Genomic DNA, 18,555 nt, shown 5'->3' on the forward strand with positions numbered 1-18,555 from the left:
AGTTGCGAGAGTAGCCAGCGGAGGTTAAAACATTTACTCGCATTCACGAAAAGCTGTAATTGTAGGGCGACTTTAATACGACGGAGGCTGGTGTTGAGTTATTTTTGAATTCACAACGTACACAAACTTCACCACCGTGCCATTTCATGACCTTGTTGCTATGAAGAACACACAACAACAGCGTAATGAAAATGCGTTGGATAATATGTTTATTGGTGCATGCTGAGCGCTTCAAACCTCAGGGTTTTATTGAAAGAAATACACAGGGACCTCAGCGGCGAATGATGAGTGGATGAGGGCGTTCTGCATGAAGCCTGAGGAATGAGACGTGTGACCACATGGGTTTGACCACTGGTGGTACAGATGGTTTGGTGCACCGACTGGGTGCAGGATTGATTCTTTCTCAGCCCACAGAGACTTCTTTCACCTCCTAAAATACACCAAGGCTGTTAAAACAGCCCAAATTTTTAATTAAACTTTTTCCTTCTTTGCCTGCGGGCCGTCACAGCCAGATCAAACATGGGAAAAAACTCTGTCCTCTCAAAGTAAGAAAAAAACAGACCAAATAGTCATTTAATTTCTTGTAAAATATCAGATATAAAAGTCAAATCAAACCCAAAATCATCAAATTCTATAGCGAACAAGTCATACTTGGAACGTTAAAGTTAATGTCTTGGACGTCACAGAGATTCATAACACATTTGGGCTTTGGATAGCAAAACATGAACAAGAGTCAAGTGGGTATGTCTTTGCTAATGTTCTTGAATAACACCTCCTGGGACTAGTTTCAACAGTCTGCACTCTCCTTCCCTGTCTCTAGGCTTTAGTCTGGCAAATGTGGATCACCATCTGTTGTTGAGTTTTACGCGGAAAAAACGAATTTAAAATCCAGAGCATAACGATGTATATAATCGCCGTCCAGTGCACGGCGTTTCACAGTTTTAATCGTGAAAAATATAGCATTTTTGGATGGTTATTCTTCATCCCTTAACTGCTTTGCCACTTGATAGGGAACACTTAAAATGAATTGGGAGAGTGCCAATATGCTTCGCTACATCCAAAAACGGTCCGTACCCCTCACACAGGGCTCTGTTTCCCTCACAGGCCTCTCTCTCTCTCTGACTGCACAAGTGCAATTTGCGAATACACTCGTAAATCTCCTCTTCCTTTGTTGCCAACAGTGTTTGCAGCGGTTGAGCAGCACAACATTTCCATTGTTTCCTTTCTTTCGAGTTCTGCCGTTCCCACCGGTTAGACCGATGATCTTTATGTTCTATAGCGCAAGCTTTGAAATGAACAATAGTCGTTCATGCTTTGTGTAAGCTGTCATTTACTTTCCCATTTACCAAGTAGCTTTTTAAAGTGCCCTAATTATGTGTAGTTCTTATGTAATAGGGGCTTTTGGCTGACGCTCCATGTTGGAAAGAGGTAAATGGCATCATTAAACATTTTGTTTAAATAAAGAGAATAATGACTCGATTTTCCGCAGCAGGATAGAGCGACTCTTGTGTCGATCGGTCGTAAACCTGCCGATGGTTCCAGAGGTTCGCCACTCGTCACGCTGAAGTCATGTTCAGTCCAACACAGAGAGGAGTGAGACGGGACAAAGGGACAACGCTGGGAGCTATCGGGTTGTGCCGCGTGACCCAGACTGGGACGCTCATGCCAGACACCTCTGCCTGCTGTCAGGCTGTCTTGTTTAGTCTGTTCATAGCCAAATGGCTACATCCAACAACCAGACGAGCTTCTCACATCGAGCCTATTTTCTGCATTAGCTGCCGTAAGCCAGCAATCCGGGCCATTAGATGCGGGTTCGGACTTTGGTATTCTCAAACAAATCAAAATGAAAAACGAGCTTTGCCAAGGTAGACTTGTGCTGAGCTTCGAGTGCTGAGAGGGCCCGGTGAAAAACCATTTCATTTCGCAATCCTTTCCAACCTACTTGGCATCCTAAGACCAGAAGAACCAGGCTCTCTGTCTGAAATGCATTAACTGACAAATACGCTTTAATTCTTGTGGAGATTTGTAGAGAGAGCGAGAAGATAATGAAAGCACCTCGGAGACTGAACTGTTGGTGAATGAAATCATATAAACACTGTTCTGGGCTACGGAGATGGTTGGAGATGTAAACAATTCCTGAGGATCTGGGCCACTGGGCGTGTGTGAATCATTTTGGTGAACGGGATCATCAGATAAATCCACAATTTCTTTGTCTATATAAGAAAGAAGACAGTCACCACGGGGATGATGGTAAGTGGTGTTTTCATAGCCCCAGTGGCAGTGTAGTTCAGCATCAGCAGAAGCCCAGAGATCAGAGGGTTTGTAGCCTTTTTGACTGTCCTCCAGCACTTGGTCCTGGCTCGGCTGTGAGCTGTTTGTACTCCTCTCCAGGAGGACGGCTGGGACCGCCACGATGCTGCCTGTCATGCCTTCACGAGCGCGAATATTCATGTCGTATTGCCGCGATGACTTCAAACATTCGTAGCAACTGAGTGCCAAATAACACTTTTGCAAAACACATTGGCCGCTTTACAGTGTGGACTCTTGGCCTTCGCTGTGATTTGTAATTTACTCAAATGTGAGGAGGTTTGGTTCTAACTGCTTTCCGTACGTGAGTGATGATGAGTGGAGGTGGACAGCGCCAATGGTTTTATGCTGCTATCAGACACAAACGCTTTGATCGAGTGTTTGGACTGAGACTAATCGGTGTAAAAGAACTGATTGCTTCTCTTTGAATGTAATCATTGAGCACGTGTTCTGAAGATGAAATAATACATGTCGTGTACGAGACCCAGTTAAGCATCACATCGTATGCAAGTGAATCTCCCTAATGTAATCAAAGTGTCTAAATGGCTTGGCCTCATGATTGCAACATGTGTTCATCATGATTTTTATTTGGCCATTTCTAATTTAAGTAATTGTTCAACATTTTGGTCATTTCGAGAGATAGATCTGAAGATTATATGACGATAAATTCCATATATTTCTCCAATCATTTATTTTATTTGCCTCAATTCTGTCTTTGCACCATTATGCTCATTCAGCAGCTCTCTTATCATCGCCGTCAGTGACTTAATTAAAACTATATGGCCATCATGTGATACCCAAAACACTTTCCCCATCCGATGTTGAAACCACATTCCATGTAATCTTGGCAGAGGTCTTCAAAATTGCTTTCAAGTCGCCCAGAACAAGGCGGGGGAATGGTTGCTGCTTGGATCGCGGAGGCCTTGAAGTTCCTAATGATGACATCAAAGGTGCCGAGTGAGTGGCTTGCCCTCGCCGCCCCCTGATCTGCAGGCAGGGAGGGCAGCGGTGAGCTCATGATGAGGAGGAAGTCACTTTGCCATTGACAGTGAGAGAGACAGAAAGAGCAACATCTGGCTAGGCCTATAGGAAGTGAAGCAGGATATGCTTTGCAGGCCAGGTGTGGCTGTTAGTGATGGAAAAACCCGATCATCTGGAGTGGACGGTGTAGCTGGGGTCAGCCACCTCCTGTAGGTCCTTACCACCTTGGCACCATCACCTCTTGTTTCCCCGTGTCACATCCTGTCCCCGGGACCCGCCCTGGAGATTCAGGATCTGGGTCAGCAGATGTCAGCTATAGTTGATGCCTGCTGTCTTTTGAAAAGACGACGTGAGAGACTCCTATCAAATATTTGTCTCTCCTTTTTCTCCTTTTCATGTGGAATGTGGTTTGTGAGTAAAGGGACATGCATAGGCCTGTGCTATATCCAGCACAGCTGGGAGAGGGTGTGTGTGTGTGTGTACACGTATTCAATTTTGTGCAGCGAGCACACGTGTGTTTATTTGCCCGATTATCGTTGTGCGTCTGCTCGACAGAGCTGATTTAGTGTGCAAATACGTGGTGTGTGGCTAAAAACCACATGTAATACATGTTAATGTATGGTTTATATCCTCATTTGGGGATTTGATTACAGCCTCAACCTTACAGGGCCACAGGTGTGCTTTTGTAGAACTGTTCCTCTGATCTCCCCGACACGGTTCATCTTTGTCTTGCTCTGCTGACTGTCTGACTGGGCAGATCAGTGGGATCCAGATGTCTTTTGCAGGGTTGAATCCCAGCACTCCCCAAGCTTTCTTGCGTCTGAGAGGCACCCGCCTCCCTCAGGTCGCTCACATGAGCTCAGCTTCCAGGACGTGCAACACAGGCTAGGTTAATTGACCCAAATCAATTAACCTAGGCCTGGAAAAGCTTTGTTCTTCGACCCTAGTTTTAATACTTCCTCCAGCCCGGTGCAACGCTCAGGATGTTATTCCCTGGTCGGGCCACAGTCAGACAGAACAGGGAGTTCATAATCTAGTCAAGCAGACACAGTGGGTGATGGACAGCTTTTGTAGTTTAATCACACACTTTTCTCTGAGGCAAACTGATCAGCCACACACAGACACACAAACAAACGGCAACCTGTGAGTCGTATTCCCTTTGGTTGCCTGAGCCTTTATTCTTTTGTTCATCAGTGATGAAAAATCTTCTCTTGCAAAATGTCTTCAATGTCAAACAGAATCTTTTCATTAATTAGGGAGGGTGACGGCTCTGTGATTTAACCCTATGTGCTTAAAAAATGATACGGTATTATTAACATGATTAAAACAAAATGACTTCCAAATCATTGTGTCTCATCTATAAAATCAATTCGGCAAAGCTGTGACCTAAGACAGCAGGAATATTATTTTCTGCTGCACACACTGGACACACTCAAATGGATTTCACAGTGATGCACCTACGTTGCTGATGGGTGTTTCTTAGCGAGTGTATGTATATGTGTGGGATATTAGCGTCATATGTTTATGGTCTTGTGATGATGTGAATGACAGGACCCAAGTGAGACGGGGACCCCCTGACTCCTCCCCTCAGCAGACTGGGACCTCCCGCACTGTGAAACGTTACCCATCATCCTCCGGGCCTATAACGTCCAACGCTCTACCAAATGGCAACGGCCGCGCTAACGGCCACGGCAGCGAACACGGGACCTGGCATGGACACAGAAATGGGCATCGCAACACTCACAGGCCTAGCAGCGACAGCCAGCTGCCCAGGCAGTTCAACAATGCATTATCCCCAGCGGGTAAGAAGAACAAAAACATGTCACTTTACGCGCATACTTAACTTTTCTGATCTCCCTACCCACGTCAAAGCAAACACGATCATTCTGGCTCCATTAACAGAGGCTAGCTTACACACGTACACATGTATGGTGTCATCGTTGAATGGAACATTAACCGCAAGAAAGGAACTTGGCAGTGCCCCAGGCTGCACTTCCCACCTCACCCCCCCTTCTGTGGTCTGCATCACGCCAGACAGACAGACGTTTGATAGAAAAGCTGCATACTGTAGTGTGTGAGCGTGTGTGTGTGAGTGTGTGGATGCTTTGATATGTTTGTGAATCTGCCGTCACCTCTCTGACATGACAGGCGCTGAACCCTGGCGCCTCTACCCACAACAAAAATAAATGTGATCTTGTCTCTCCTAATTCTTTATTCTCCCTTCACTACTTCATCTTCCTCCGATCCGACATCCAGCATGCAGCATCCAACAGCTGTCTGCTATTCAAGCTTGTTTTAGCCGCGTACCACAGCAACGGCTGTTGAACGGCTTCCCAACATTACACAATGTTAACTTGCACTCAAGCTCTCTTTGTCTCCTTCATACATACACACATCCAAAACACCTTCCCCTAAAGATAAAGGGCTTTGGAGGTTGGCCCGATACTTAATAGTATTCTTTCCCCTCATTTGCTGGCCTGTGGCACATCGCTCATTCGGCTGCCCAGCCGTCAGCGCACACCCTCGCACACTTATAAACCTCCCTTTCGCCCAGACTGGGAGTGTGTCACAGTGAGGCTGAAGGAGGAAGGATGCAGCTCGTCTCCAGCCTGTCTCTGCTCCTCCTCACCCAGGTGTGTGTGTGTCTTCCAGGGGCCAACCTCACCTCCAACCTGGACCGCATTAAGATCGTCTTCACGCCCATGCTGTGCCGCCGGGTGTGCAGCGGTGGGCGCTGCTACAACAGCTGTGAGAAGGGGGACGTCACCACGGTCTACAGCGAGAACTCGCAGCAGCAGCCGCCAAAGAACCAGGGCTTCCGACTCTGTGAGTGTCAACTCTTGGGCCTCTGATTACCATTAACCCCTATCTTTCTTGTCTGCTTGTCATCCATCGTCTTCTCTTCTCCCCTCTGGCACTGCCTCTCTTGCTCGCTTTCTGATTCTCACACACTTCCCTTGTGTCTCCAACCGACTGTCTCGTTCTTTTTTTTTTATGGGGTGAGCTTGACAAAAATGGGTTCCCAGTGGCATGCTGTCTGTTCTGAATACCGACCTCAAAGTGGAGGCAGAGTGGTGGAGATTAAAGCTGAGAGCTGCGTTACAAACTCTCACTGTCAAAGAGAAAGAGAGAGGGGAAAGTGGGAGAGATGGGGGTAGACCAGATTAAAAGCGAGCCCCGTAATAGGGGGCTAATCTCCCCCTCGCGCGCGCACACACACACACACACACACACACACACACACACACACACACACACACACACACACACACACACACACACACGTGGAGCTGGTGGTCCCACGCTCCCAACACTTAGCCCCATCTCTTTGCGGTTTACACCTCGCGGTTGGCCCTGCCGTTAACCATTTTACGTGCTCCCTGGGCGAGCAGGGACGAATGAAAGAGGAGAACGAGAGAAAGAGTAGCCGCATGAACAGGATTTTATAGGGATTACATTAAACCTTCCATTTATCTGGGGGGGCTTTGCTCCAACTTCACACAGGAGTGTCCATGGGAAGGGAAGGGTCGGTCAATGCCAACGGTAGGGTCGTACCCCGGCATGTTTCTTAGTTTTCCCATCAGTTTTAAGGGTCTAGCTAAGGCTCAAAATAATGACTACTTGTGAATTAGAGGGTGCACATACTGCACACATACAAGTCCTCTCATTCCCCTCACATTCAAACTGAAACAGACAGACAAACGTGCAACCAACCTGCACTTAAGCGCACTAGACCTAGCTGACTTTTGGATTTATAAACAGGTTGATGTTGCAGATGTATGTGCCCATTAATGGGGTTTTAGAACATGGAGTAGATATTCCAAACACTTCAGCGTCCCGGCAGAGGCCTCCCCCCACGATTACATTCCTGGCACCTCCACGTCTTCCTGAGCAGCGGGTTTGTTTTAATGCCCCAATTTCACTCTTTAGAAATCTCCCTTCATTATGCAAACGCGTGCGTTAAAGAGCGCATTAAAAAGAGATTGCTTTCCATTTCGTCTAGCATCCTGTTATTGCTCGGGCGTACGTATTCGTTGAGGAATGTCAAGTGGACAGCAAACAGTTGTCTCACGCTGTTGTTATGTTCGCTACGCGATGCAGTAAAATCTGGCTGGATAATTATAACAGGCTCCCTTGATACGCACCCCGTGTACAACGCTTACTTTAAAGCCTGATATTAGATTTGGTAGAAGTCTGTTTATTGAGTGAGAAGTGTGTGTGTGTCTTTTTGCTTGTTAGAGGTTGTTAAATGGACAGACAGGGAGCCCGGTATGCAGAGCCGACAGTAGGTTGTTGTCTAAGAATAGTTCTTGCCCCATGCCGGTGTGGGACTGGCCTCATAGACCAGTCCAGGCCTGCATCCCACATTGAGAGGATTTAATAGCCTTCTTGAACTGATCATTTAGCCAGCATGTCTAATCACTGGAGGAATTCCTGTGTGTTTGGACACCAACTCTAGACCTCTCTTCCTCTCTGTTTTTTAAAATGTTTTTTTCCTCACATTGCTACTTCCTTATTCCATCCTCTCTCTCTCTCTCTCTCTCTCTCGCTCTCTCTCTCGCTCTCCCCATCTTCTCTGTTTTCAATCTGTTCCATCTTCCCTCCTTCCGTCTCACTCTTGTTGATGCTATGAGCCAGGGAGCTCTCTCCCTACATCTCTCTCTGTTCCCTATTTACACCCTGTTAAAGTGTTCCTCTCTGACAGAGAGGATGCAGTTCACTGCGTGTATCCATCACCAGCGCCGTCTTTCATCTCATATGGGCGGGCCGTCCGTTTGTCCAGCTGCCTTGCAAAGTGCTTCACTTTTTTCATCCTTCATCCGACCATCCAAGATTTTCCTTTTTCTTATTTGTCTCGGTTGGATATGTTTTTTCCCCCCTTTTGATAGTCTTTGATGTTTTGAGTTAGGGGAGGTCAGATCAGAGCGAATCTGTAAATGGGCTGGCACCCGTCCTGTATCCCAAAAGATAAGGCCAATGAAAGCAGTGCTGCCAAACACCATCTGGCCAGTGCTGGCCTTTTCTCTCTTTCTCTCCCCATGGTAAATTGCAAACTATAAATCGAGCTGTAGACTGAGCATGTTTTGTGATTCAATTTACTTATGTTTTCAAGAGCCAGTTGCCCTTCTTGGAAATATTGATATGACAGTTTGGGAAATTCATGTTGTTTTCCTGCTGCCGGCCAAGCAAGTTTTTCATACACTATTGCATAGTGCATGGATCGTGTATTTCATCCATGCACTATTTTCTCAGAATTATTTCAGGATGAGTCATCACTCATCACCACGCACAGGAGTTACTGATGCGAGGCAAAACATGCCAATGAAGGAGGTGCAGCAGGAGGCACTCAGGACGAAGTTGAAAACAGCTTTAAAATGTGCAGACAAAGCCTGTCCACATGAAGCCTCAGCACATGCCCTTCCTATTAGAAATACCCTTTGTTTCCTATTACCAGATCCTTGTGCACGAGGATCCATAAATCTGTGTAATTAAATGTGGCGTATTGTGTATGCTAACGGATCTTTCACTTAATCTTTTTCTCGTTACCTCTGAATCACCCGCCCCTGTGTTTGTCTCTCCGTGCTCTCTGCAGTCTTCTGTCAGATGCCCTGTCTTAATGGAGGCCGATGCATCGGCAGGAACCTGTGCTGGTGTCCATCAAACTCAACAGGGAAGTTCTGTCACCTGCCAGCCCTGCCTCCTGCCAGACCCACCCCTCACAGACACAAGGATGCCAGCCACCGGGGACCCAAAGCTCCCCTCCACTCCATGTACACTCTACCACTGTCCAATCAGCAAGGTAATCCCCCACCGCTGTGGCCAATGGGAGGGCAGCCATTGGCCTCCCACTGGCTTCTTTTTCAAATGCTGGTGTGATAGGGTCTTTTATCTGTTTTCATTTTATTTATTTGCATAAATGCATAAAGACCACTATTTTTAACACTCTGTCATTACACGCCAGCAGTGGAGGTCAGACTCTATTTTGAGCAGAATAAGTAATGGGTGACTTAGTGGAAGCCGTAACATTGTCCACACAATGCTGCTTTTATCAAACAGACGTGGTTATTAGAAACAGAGCAAGGCCACATCATGAAGTGATGAGACTGAAATCAGATTAACTCACTTTCCTCTTCTCCTGATTTCCAATTTCCTCATTGCGTCTCACTCAGCATCTCGCTTTAACAGTAACTAGCAGAGGCTTTGTTTTAGATTGCCCTCAGGAATCTTCTGTTTTCCCTTTTGAATTAAAATGAATCGTGATAATTGAATGACATGAGTCCAATGTCTGGATTGTCATGTCACAACAAAGAAATGATCCTTCGTGTCCATATGCTTTGAATAACCGCTCAGTTTCACGTACAGGGCTCTTGATAACGTCTCCGTCTTCTCCTCTGTCTCTCCTTGTCATCTGTCTGTGCGACTATATGATTCATGAGTGTGGCTCAGGATTCTGGGAAAAACTGGCACTCCCTGAAGATAGATTCTTCCCTTCTGCGAGGAGGACAAAAGAGCTCATTCTCAACATCTCAACATCTTCTCAGTTCCTCAACAAATCTGTTTTTGGTCTTTAAGATGATTTGATTTGAACCAAAGACTTAAAAAGTCTTTGTGTTGTTGTTGTTTGGTCGTATCTTAAAACTGTCTTCATTGCCGGGAATTCCCCATGTGGAGCAAGCTAAGTGTGGGTTGAACAACTCTGTGCAGGATGTTAGCCGATAGATCGCAGACTGCAGCGTGTATTAGGGCTGCACGATTATGGCCAAAATCATAATCGGGATTATTTTGATCAATATTGCAATCACGATTATTTCACGATTATTCATTACTTTTAGGGATATCTTTTTATTGCACTTTCACGTTTAATAAATGAACAAGAACACTGCTTCCACTTCCAGTTGTGCTACATTCAGGCTCATACAACTCTTTGCATCAGACTGGTCCTGATCACAGTGCATCTCGTAGAAGGAAAATATAGATAAAATAGTATCAACACTTTTTACCCAAAATGAAATCACTTGCCCTAAATCCAAAAAACTTCCAGACAACGAATGATGATCCTTTTCGAGGGGCTAGCTCCTCGCGCTGATATTTAATTTAGCTTTCACACGACACCCGTCTGCTCTGTTGTCTGTCTCTCTACTTCTACCGGAGTGCGCGCATGACACCTCCCATCTCGTTCGCCCCCTGGTGGTCGGCTGACTGTTAGTTCGGGAAGCGCTTGATTTGATATGTAGCAGAGCACGCATTTTAAACGTCAATATCGCAGACGATCATGCTCATTTAATCGTGGCAGCCAAAATCGTGATCGCGAACAAATTCGATTAATTGTGCAGCCCTAGCGTGTATATACAGCTTTTATCCCTTGGCTGAGGATGCTTCCACTTACATTATCCAAAAATTGTAACTATAAACGAGTGATACTCAACTTCCTTTGGCTGGGGGCCACTTTTGCAAAATGCCAGGAGGCCAGGGGCCAGTTAAAAAACATACATTCAGTGCTTAGCCCCTACCTCTGTGGCGAGGCTGTAAATTGAGTGTCACTGCTATAAATTATCCTCTACATTGTATAAACTGTGGGTCTCTTCTCCAGTGTCTCTCCACCCATCCTTGGTGAACGTCCACATTCAGCACCCTCCAGATGCCGAAGTCCAGATCCACCAAGTAGCTCGGGTCCAGCCAGGACAGAGACCGGCCACCGCAGATGGGGCTCACTCTGTCCAGCAGCGCTCTCAGCCTGGGAACGGACATGAACCCACCAACGACCATAGCAGCAGGCAACCACACACCAGTGGGAACGGGAATAACCATGCCAGAACGCACACCCATCAGAACGGACAAGTTGGGAGATGCTTTCAAGAGACAGTTGATGGACAGGTATTGTGTTCAGTCATTAAAACACCCTATGCACACTGTCATCACTAGCTGAGTTAAGCCACCTGGCGTGTCCTATCTCAACATAGGTGTTGACAACAGCGAGTGAAAGTGTTGTTTTACCACAGTCACGCTCCCGTCACTTTCTCTGATTGCTGCTGTCTCAAACAGGAAGTGGGCCTGTAGCTATGATTTAAGTCATGTCCAGGATTTTATGAGCTCCGCCCACACATGTCATCTCATGTTCCACCGGTTCCCCGACAAAGGCATGTTATGAGTTAGGATGTGTTCGGAGGACAAAGGTTGAGCCTAGATATTTCAGCCCACGTGGTCCTCTTTGTGCCTCAAAACGTGTCGATGTGGGCCACAGCACATGGCCGTCAGTCATGGTGTGTATGGTACCATGCATACAGTATGACGTGCACCACAGATTTACTAGAGGTTGCATGGTCGGGATAATGTACGAATGTCACAACAGACATTCGTCAAAGGGAAGGGGAAGTTAGGAAAGGGAAGTACTTAAGTGGCACTGCGTGAGTTTGGCTAATCTGAGGCTTAATACATCATATGTTTGCTTGGCTGTAATGTTTGACTCATAGTCTTTTGCTTTGCAGTTGAAGCAACACAAGGATCTGCAGAAGAGTTGTTTTTGCCAGCATTATTCCTTGAACAAGTTTGTTTGTGCTGATCTGCAGCTCCCATTTTCTCTGCTCTGGCTTCATAGAGAGCTTTGAAATGAAAGCTTCCAGTCAAAATGATTTTTCAGAACCTCAATAGAAGTGCCCCAGAGATGGAGCTTTAGCCGGTAGTTTCCGCTCTTCTCCTGCCAGTATGCCAGTTTGATTTTCCCCAAAAGAATGTCCTCTTTCGTCTCACGAACCTCTATTGGCAAAATAAAATCAATAAGGTCTGATAGGAATCTCTCTTCACAAATTAGCCAAGTGCCTGAAAAGGCTTGCCAGGAGGTTCATAGTTGTTCTGGAGACTCAGCGCTTGTGTCCTCCTCCAAATAACTAGTCTCAGATGTGTCTGGTTCGCTCTGTCCTCTCAGATAGGTACACATGCGCACTCTGAGGAGAACACACTGACATCAAGCCTGCACCCGCCGACACTCGTAAACATTTGAACACAAACAAGCATGCATGCACAAATATGTACACTCATAATCAGAACTTAGTTCTTAGATTTAACGCAGATGTGTGTTGTTGTAGTGTGGCAAGCCTCTGCCAGGCCTAACCAAACAGGATGATTGCTGTGGAAGCGTGGGAGACTCCTGGGGTCTAAACAATTGCCAAAAGTGTCCAACCAAACCAGGTAAGCCCTCCTGACTGAAGCCATCCGATCCGAGCGATTTTGTTTTTCCGCTCTGTTCCATTTCATACTTAAATCTAATCTGTTTCTAATCTGGTCTAATTCTGTTTGTATTATTTTCTGTTATGAGCCTGTTATGTGCCTTTGGTATGTTGATCTCTTGGTATTCTTGTGCTGTTTATTCACATTGGTTCAAAACAACAAGACGTAGCTGGGCTCTGCTTCCACAGCGCTGCATATCAAGGTGTTTAGTCAGTGACCGCAGTTATGTTCCTCAGCAGCAGTTGTTTACGCCTGGTGGATTTTCACAGCATTTATCACAGGCCTGAACAGAACTGATGACTGATGAGGATTAGCACAGAGCAGCCTTCATTAGAATCCTAAACTCCTGTGCGACTCGGCCATGCACTCCGATTGTGAGAATGAAGCAGTTTTTCGCTTTCATAAAACCAAAACCCGGCAAGTGAATGGAAACACATTTAGCATAAAGATGAGAGGCTGGCAGGAGTGCCACCCACCCTGCGGGCGGATTGAGCCAACGTGACCTTGAAAGAGGAAATGAACACCCGCAGTTCAGCCGCTTCCCGACCAGAGCTGCGGTAGGTTTGAGAAACAGCAGCTGGGTGGTTGCACGCCGTCACCGCCAGGCAGGGTGGGTGGTGACACCCTTCACTGTAGCTGGAGACTCTCCCTCGGCCTGACAGCTCTGCGTGTTGCAGGCAGGCCGGGACTTTTGCAGACTATTGAGGACCTCCTGGGAAGCCGCTTTGGTGGCATGTTGGGGACATTTCATACGTTACACACAATCATATTACGGCTGTCAAAGTCATCATTCACTGTTTAATGTCTGACTGGACCTTAATCAGAAGCAGACATCATCCCTCTCTATCTCCTCCATCTATCATAGATGCCGATCCATTGTTTTCTCTCCCACTCTCTATCTCCCTCGGCATGCCAGATTCCTCAGATCTCTTTTGGCTCCCAGATGTTTCCCCCTGCTCCATCCTTTTTTTGTGGAGTGAATACCCCGTTCGCTCATTTTTGTGGTTGCTTTCGGGGGGGCAGCGTACTGTAAGCCCGGGGTCCCAGGTCACACGCAGGCTGGGAAGAAAGGCTAGAGAGAAAGAAGTCAAAATGAAGTCATGTATGTCCCAGAAGTATCGGAAGGATCTTTAAAAAGTGAAATGCTTTGAATTCCTCTGAGTGTTATTGCTCTCAGTATAGACCCTTGGCGAGATGATTCAGCTGCATTCCTCCCTCACTGGCCGAGATGCATGCTTTCTTACGTTTGACAGGAATGATATATAACCTGGAGACAACCGTCCCTGAGGAACGAGGCTGTCCGTTTTATTTCATAGTGAATGGTGCAGTTGTCGGCTTGCGGTGTGGCGAAAAGTCATATCGCTTTGTCTGTGTCTCTTGTTAAGTATGTGACGATGTCATGAAAGCACAGTTTGTATTTAGGGGTGTAAGGCTAAGGGTCAGTTCATAGCAGGTTAAAACATGCACTGTTGACTGACGGGAAGCAATTTTACTTTATTTTCCTTATTACATTTTATAGATGACCACACTATGTTCACTTCTGTTTAAGTAAGTCTTTGCTTCCTGGATTTACTTCAGATATCTCTTATATGCTATATTACTCAACAAAGTGAAGGATACAGTACCGTATAGTATAATCAGCACAAGGCTGTACACAAATATAGACTCAAAATGTAATGCTGTCTGGTTGGGTCTCTTTGTGAAGTCTGTGAAAGTACAGCTGACGATATTATAGAGCTCGTTATTGTTTCCTACTATACACGAAGGACTTTATGTCACTGTTGTTGAAATAAGGGACGGTATTATGTGTGTTTGTAAGTGTTGTGCATGTGAAGGATGGCTGACGTTATGGAGGCATTAATGCCACTGCGGGAGTTGAAGCCCTCAGGAGCCAGAGCCTTTAAAAGTCACATGCTGAGGATTCCTGGGTCATAATGAGATCCAGATCAATCAGAAGAGGCTGGAGTCAACGCCATCCCTCTGGTTCTGATGATGAGGTGCACTTTTGTTTGAATTTGCAACTGATTCAATCTAGGATTATCACTTCTGATAGAGAATCTGATCTAGAGTTGGTCAAAAAACTGCCCTCGAGTAAGGGAGCTAACCCTGTTGAGTCAAGTGAGAATGAGAATGAGGAGGAAGTTTGGACGCACTGGTCCCGAAATTTTGTTTATCCTTGAAAAGCAAAGAGGCAGCAGGATAGTGTTATCTGTGTAACTCTGGGGATGATCTGAGGTCGCCCAACTGAAGGCCATTTGCTGTGGCCTGAGTCTGACCCACTGCACTGTTGACATGACTCTCTATAATTGCGCCGGCAGCCCCTCCCTCGCTGTGAATTTCACGGCTAATGGAATTCCACAAGCCGTTTGTCTCCCCATCTGTCATTGCTGGGCAGCTTCTCCCTCTCTGTGACTCTCCCAGTCTGTGTGAGGCTGGGAGGCTTCCCAGGGAGCCAGTTGAGACGTCCCCGGGGCCTAAAGTAACCACCACACCCACAGGAGCCTTGGCTTCCTCCAACTCTACGTACCTGGGTCATCAAGGTCGCCATGATGTCACTGTCACTGCCCCCCTCCCCCCTCTTTCTCTCTGTAGCGAGGACACTATTCTCCATGAGGTTTGGATCAATATAGTCAGATGAGGCAAAGAAGGAGGGGGCCCACGGAGCTCCACAGATCTTCCCACATGAACTCATACTCGCCTAAATCTCCCATCTATTTCCCCGACATTAAGTCTGGCATCCATCAAGGGGGCCAAAGCCTGCGCTTAATACTTTTTGTTAGCGCTGATCAAACATGAATACTTGTTAATTACCAACGAAAACCAGAGATGCAGTGACTTTGCCTCAGAAATAGGCAGTTGCCGCACTGGAACAGCTCCGCAGCAGCTTCTCATGGTGATCGGATCGAGCCGTCACATGCCTTTGACAGCGTATGATTCATTGATGTTGATTTGGTGTTATCCCTTCACAACTACAATGATGGAATCTATTAGCTGGGCAGCAGCACGGCTAATCAGCGCTGAGCGGACCCAACCACTGCAAGACGTAAATCCCAGTTGGAGGCAGATGGATTTGAAATTTGTGTTGCGTTTCTTAATTGGATACAAGTGAAGTTAAGCATGTTTTTATTGGGAATGTACCATGGCAGGCCTTCTTTTGGAACCAGCCCAGGTGGTTACTGTACCACAGTAAATTGCAGATTATAGAGGAATGTGGGTCTGTTTAAGATGTGTGTTTGATGCGGTTTCCATTGGCATCAGCATCTTGGAAAAGGGCGTTAGGCAAAATGGTCAAACTACAAACAGAGATGTAAACGCATACTTTCGTGAATAAGAACAATGAGAAGTATGTTTTAAGTAAAGAAAAAATCGAATAATCTCCCAATCATGGCCTTTTGGTTGCTGAGCATCTGTCGTGGGATGGTAATAGCAATATGATACAGCAACGCAGCTAAGACTGTTAATGATTGGGCAAGTATCTTGTAGCTTGCACAGTGTTTTTGTGTCAATGCATCTGTGGGAGGATGTTCATATTAATCCCATGTGTCCGAACTGATTAGCCTTTGCTTCACTGGCAGGGACACATTATTTACAGGGCTTGTGATACGGACCGTGATAGAACGGCAAACGTGACGCGTGCCAAGGAGACTTTCAAAGCAAATGACTTCCCCTTGACTTGCTCTAATCAAGCATTGGCTCAAAGGTCAAGAAGAGATGGCTTTGCCATCTGAGAGACTCAAAACTCTCTGTGGTGATTAAAGAGCTCTCTTTGCTCCTAGTTTCCTCGTGGCGGCACCAGTTTGTCCCGTGGCGGCGTGTCAGAAAGTAAATTGCTGGAAGGGATCCTGAGGAGGACTTGGCTTTGGTGTTGGTTGTTTTCCTATAGATTGGCTCCCAATGAGGAAAGGAACACGGTCTCCTGTTCCCGTCCTGTGGATGGCATCGATCCCTCCTACCGCCATAATCCGTCTCCCACGCGCTCTCAGGTTTTCCAGACAGCTAATAGAAGAAGCCCAACACTGAGGTTGCCTCCCAGGCAGATCCCCGGGGGAAACTGGTGAAGGGCTCTGAGCCCTGTGATTGATGGACCAGACCTTTCAGTCGTCTTAGAAGAACAGCCCCCGGGCCGGGTGGTCTACAGAGTGATTGTACCAAATTAGGAATTGAATATTTCTGTACAGCCGAGGAGCCCATCTGACCGTAAACTCTCTCCGTTCTCAGCCTCCTGCCTTTTTCTCTCTTTTACTTTCTCTCTCATTTTGCATAAGCTGTCCTTTCATTTGAATGCCCTCAGCAGGGCCCAGTGTGGAGCAAACTTTACTTTAAAAAAGGGGATTAATGCAGATTGAATTCAGGACCGCACCGTCTATCAAGGAAGCTCCAAGGAATTTGAATTACACTTTCAGGTCAGGAAATTCAAGCAAATATTATTGAACAGTTGCCAGTGGAATGCGCGATACCATTGAGTGGAGACGGACAATAAATTAGTAAGAGGTGATAAAGTCTTTTGTTGAACTAAATGGATACACAACAATTGGAAGCTTCTCTCTGTTCCCTCAGTGGATACAGAGCAGTCTGGGTTTACGGTCTTTGTAACCAGGGGTGACACTAATGATGCGCAGCTTGAGCTCACACTTGCAAGCCACTGCCTGTGTAACTCCATGTTTTCTCCACAAGTGACTGTAGAAACAAGCATGAGAACAGACACATCATAAAATCCTCTTAAAGATGTCGTAATTCTGAGCTTTTTGTACAATAACAACAATGACAGTGCAGAGTCCTCACCTAGTTCTGCTGATTATCATCTTTTCTTGAGGTGAATGTTCAGGAGACATGGTTCTAAATAATCTAAGATTCAGACACAAAGATTTATCAAAACTTGCTCTAAAATTATGTAATTGATAAATGAATTAGCCAAAACTCTCTGCATCTTATAATAAAGGCATCCTGCAAAGGGAAACCAGTATGTGCTGTATGTGTAGAGGGCTGTTGTCAATCTCTGTATGCTGAGTTTCAGCATCTGGTTTTTAATCTTGACTGCAAAGAAATTGCCCCGAGGGAACAATAAAGATCTACTAAACTGAACTCTGATAACAAGCACTTTCAAGATCCAGGAGCCAAATGAGAAAAATGTTGAGCACAATCAACCAAATTAGATCCTGTTTGCAAATAAAGTTTTCCGAACACGTGGAAATGTGGAAACATGCCAACTTTACACCACGTCGCGTTTAATGTCTGTGCGGTACTTACATAATTAGGTCTCAAAGCTGCTGAAGACTTTTACAACGTCTCAATCTTTTCTCTCACGCCATTTTAAGGTTTTTCAAACTCGCTGTCTCTCAGATTCATGTTGTTACTGACTGCAGAGGTCCTCACCTCCCTGCTAATCATCTTTATTGAGACACCCGGACCTCCCCTACTGGGCTTCCCTTGGCATGTGCGCCCTGCTGTCACTCAGGCCAGACTTTCCCTGATCCCGTCGCTGCAGGAGGGCGTGCACACCGCCCTACCACAACAGCTCATTACTCAGAAAACTCTGAAAGGGGGATTAGGAGGCTGCGGAGGAAGATGAGGAAGATGAGGAGGTGGGCAGACAGGAACAGGGGCGTCACTTTGACACAGTTCCCCCTTTTCCCGTTGCCCCCTTCATGCTGACCCACTTCTGCTTTGTCAACCCTCAGGTACATTGACCCTGCCTGGTCCATTGGGTCGCAGCAGGACCAAAACATACCTCAGCTTCCAGGACCGTGTTCCCAAAGCTTCCATGTGGCACGCATTCCAGTCACTCCTGGGAAAATGACACAAACTCATGACCGATTGCTGGGTTGTGCATCGTCGGTAGACGTTTACGGGATTGCTAAATTGGGATCCTGTACATATTGAAAGTTTCTGACCACTTTGTTTGGAATCTCAACCCATATGGTACCTAATTCTTTCCATTAATGAACTTCGATTAACGAATGACAGAGCTTCTTAACACAGATTTGATCAATGAGATTCATTGTATGCGTTTGCTTATGTCTGTTGGCGTAGGTGGCTGATTAG

General features: G+C 46.2%; 1 protein-coding gene across 2 annotated transcripts in view; it reads left to right on the plus strand.

Annotated features, from left to right (window-relative positions):
* LOC306790375 (latent-transforming growth factor beta-binding protein 2-like) overlaps positions 1-18,555 on the plus strand; it is a gene marked incomplete at its 5' end in the record, with an annotated part of 74,501 nt that overhangs the window by 21,716 nt on the left and 34,230 nt on the right. For both annotated transcript variants that reach the window (XM_079286584.1, XM_079286585.1), the window contains 5 exons: positions 4,840-5,090; positions 5,941-6,114; positions 8,882-9,088; positions 10,880-11,163; positions 12,372-12,474. In XM_079286584.1, coding sequence (XP_079142710.1) covers positions 4,840-5,090; positions 5,941-6,114; positions 8,882-9,088; positions 10,880-11,163; positions 12,372-12,474 — 1,019 coding nt within the window. The remainder of the gene's footprint in view (positions 1-4,839; positions 5,091-5,940; positions 6,115-8,881; positions 9,089-10,879; positions 11,164-12,371; positions 12,475-18,555) is intronic.

The sequence above is a fragment of the Melanostigma gelatinosum genome (genome assembly GCF_949748355.1).
Source record: "Melanostigma gelatinosum genome assembly, chromosome: 16".
Taxonomy (NCBI): Eukaryota; Metazoa; Chordata; class Actinopteri; order Perciformes; family Zoarcidae; genus Melanostigma; species Melanostigma gelatinosum.